At 37.6% G+C, this 2,892-nt stretch overlaps 1 protein-coding gene across 1 annotated transcript; it reads right to left on the bottom strand.

Annotated features, from left to right (window-relative positions):
* Positions 1-941: 941 nt before the first annotated feature.
* On the bottom strand, positions 942-2,632 carry LOC140052231 (uncharacterized). Its single transcript, XM_072097698.1, has 2 exons — positions 2,432-2,632; positions 942-1,748 (listed from the first exon to the last, which is right to left on the bottom strand). Exons 1-2 carry the CDS (start codon positions 2,497-2,499, stop codon positions 1,067-1,069), a joined length of 750 nt encoding a protein of 249 aa, XP_071953799.1. The 5' UTR covers positions 2,500-2,632; the 3' UTR covers positions 942-1,066.
* Positions 2,633-2,892: the final 260 nt, after the last annotated feature.

The raw sequence follows: 2,892 nt of genomic DNA, 5'->3' as shown, positions 1-2,892 counted from the left end.
TTGTAGTTGTTGTGTCTTCTGTTAAGTCACGCTCAATAGACATAATGGATGTCAAATCAAGTGGCCGAGCGCAAGGATCCCGTAGCCACACAATTGGCACAGTTTAAAGGCTCTCCTCAACCATGTTGGTGGACAAGTCTTCTTGACTTAAATATAAGTACTTAAAACTAGAGTGTGTACTTTAAAGAGACCAGTGCATCTTTTTGAAAATATAAGGTTGCTCATGTGTAGGCCTACAGGTCCATCTCAGCCCATGTCGTAGAAAGACAAAGTGTGAATAATCTGGTCCACTGAGACGGTTTATCGTATAATTTAAAGTGCATTATCAATACTTCGAAAGGTGGTTCCCCGAATGGCGCACGATCAAAACGGTACTGGGTATGATCAACTAGCGTTCGTGTTCCCAACTAAAGCTTGATTCCCACTAGAACGTAACGCAAAGGACGTAAACGCAACGCAAGCGTTTTAACTGTCTATAACTTCGATTGTCATTCACAAGCGAATAAGCCATCGCTTGTGATTGGTCAATTCACTTGCGTTGCGTTACGTCCTTGTGTTGCGTCGCTAATGGGAACCACGCTTAATCATCCATTCTTAGAAGTACTGATGAAGAAGTCAATCTGTGACGACAATAGAATGGACCCGAGACCTGACTATCTTCGACTTTTTCGAACGTTTTGAAAATTTGTTGGTGTAGAAAGGAGGAATAGATGAAGATGGGCGTCTGGTTTGTTTGTTTTGTGTTACACACACCAAGGATAGTCCCCTTAGTTCGTAGACTTGTTGGTCCTTCTGGTCGTGAATTGGGCAGTACCGGGAGACGATCTCCTACTCTTTCGAAGAGTGTACTGCGTTCTTTAACATGCACATGAGCCGTGTTATGTTGCACACGGGACTAACCGAAAGACCGTGCGCTAAAATGAAACAGACAACCATTTATATGTTTATCTATATAATTGTATTTACTATTCGTAGTGTTAAAATTAAACGTTATATTTAAATCGTTCGTTTTCAGAGTTATCACAATTGGCTAAGTTACTATCTCTAACTAACAAATAACATTCCTTCACTGAAAGTATTCAGAAAAGTTCAATATTGACGACCAGAATTCATTGTTATCAATGCTACTGTCTGTAGACAATAAACCAGACAAACCACTTAGATGAGCGAGCATACTAAAGAAACTGACTAGTAGTAAAAACAAAACAAAACGTAATCTTCTGATTGTTTGGTTGACCGCCTGGTAGTCCGCTACTGAAGGACGTCTTCTTAGTTCTGAAATGTCTGAGCGAAATTTATCATTGGCTCTGTCAATGCAACGACTCAGTCGCTTTAGTGACGTTACCCTAGAAGACAACTCTTGGTTTTCCCGCCTCAATTCGGTATTTTCTTTTTGTAATGTATGCAAATTTTTATTCTGTATCATCAAATCGCCTACACGATCGCAAAGAATATCGTTTTCGCAAACAAGATCAGCATTTTTTGCTTGAAGAATTGATAGCGTCTTTTCATTCTTTTCTTTTTCTGTATCGATATCTTTTAGTTGATTCAGTAACAATTTCTTTTCGTTTTCTAACTCATTTTGTTTGTGCAAAAGCTCTGTCGTTACTGCGGCATTTTCCGTTGATGTTTTGTTGGGCTCACCAGCGGATTTTCGCCGCTCCCGCTTCTTTTCAGTTTTTTTGCACAACTCCTCTTTCCTAGCTTCAAACGACATTTCCTGTTCAAGTTTATCTATAAAGCTTCGACTGTGAAGAATATTTGTTAACATAAATATATTTTATCAAGACAAAACAAATATAAACACTTAGCTAGGCCGACATATAAACAAAATAAACAACGATTACAATAACTGCCGTTTGACATGATAGGATAGAATACATTAGGCCTAGGCCTAGCCTATTTCTTTTTCTACCTGTTTTTAAGGGTTTAAAAAAAAAAAAGACTCTTCTGACATCTCTAAGAATAGACAACCACTAACCATATAGGGCCTAAAAACCTTATTAAGCCTAGGCCCTAGCCTATAATATGACGTCAGTCTAGGAATAGGCCTGCCTACCTATTGGATATTTTATCTAAAAATCAAATTCTGCAATGTCTGCAATGGAATGGAAGGACAGGTCTTGAAAATGCGTATTTTTAAAAAACTTTTAAAACACATTCAATAAACATAATTAGCCTAGTATTGATAATTAGTAACTTTTTTCTCTAGGCCTATTACCTAGGCCTAAAGCCCACCTATGCTATTTTTACTGTTTATTCTAGGTAGGCTTTAACAAACTAATAGTTAGGCCTAGGTAGATCTACAATTGGCCTATATAGGCCCTAGGCCTAGCCAAGGCTAGTTTGGGCCAACGGCTGGACTAGGCCTAGGCCTAGGCCTACTACAATAGAGGCACCTTTGGCTAAACTCTGTGGCCGTGAGACTTACCTGACGTCTTTTCGTGGACTAAACTTTTCGTTAGAAAGTTCCATAAAAATTATTGCAGGCGCAATCATGATTCTTCTTATCTAAGGCCTAAAATACCCTTAATACAACTGCTTAAGCATAATTAATTAAGTGGAAAAATATTTAAAAAAATGACAACAATGTTCAATCAAAGAACTTATAAGTTAACTTAATCTTCTCCTAACAACCAAAGAATATATATATTATAAGTTATTATCTTTGTAACAACATGCGTCTATTTATTTAGAACACGAGTAGAATGCACACAGCACACACACAATTAATTAACAACAAAACGTTACCAAGGCCTATGGTGTACGCGCACGTTAAGAAATACGCGTGGGAATGATGACATCACCAATGAAATTAAATAAAAAAAATTAAAAAATGTACCATTGCTCTACCCACACGAAGTTCATTCATTTAACAAGCCTAAGTAATAG

The sequence above is a fragment of the Antedon mediterranea genome, chromosome 6 (genome assembly GCF_964355755.1).
Source record: "Antedon mediterranea chromosome 6, ecAntMedi1.1, whole genome shotgun sequence".
Lineage (NCBI taxonomy): Eukaryota > Metazoa > Echinodermata > Crinoidea > Comatulida > Antedonidae > Antedon > Antedon mediterranea.
The sequence above is the reverse complement of the archived record's forward strand: the minus strand, read 5'-3'. Positions and strand labels throughout refer to the sequence as shown.

Excerpts from the sequence above, each read along its gene's own strand:
- LOC140052231 (XM_072097698.1), bottom strand. The coding sequence starts at position 2,499 with ATGATTGCGCCTGCAATAATTTTTATGGAACTTTCTAACGAAAAGTTT. Across the intron at positions 1,749-2,431 it reads AGTCCACGAAAAGACGTCAG|TCGAAGCTTTATAGATAAAC; the intron begins GTAAGTCTCACG and ends TATTCTTCACAG.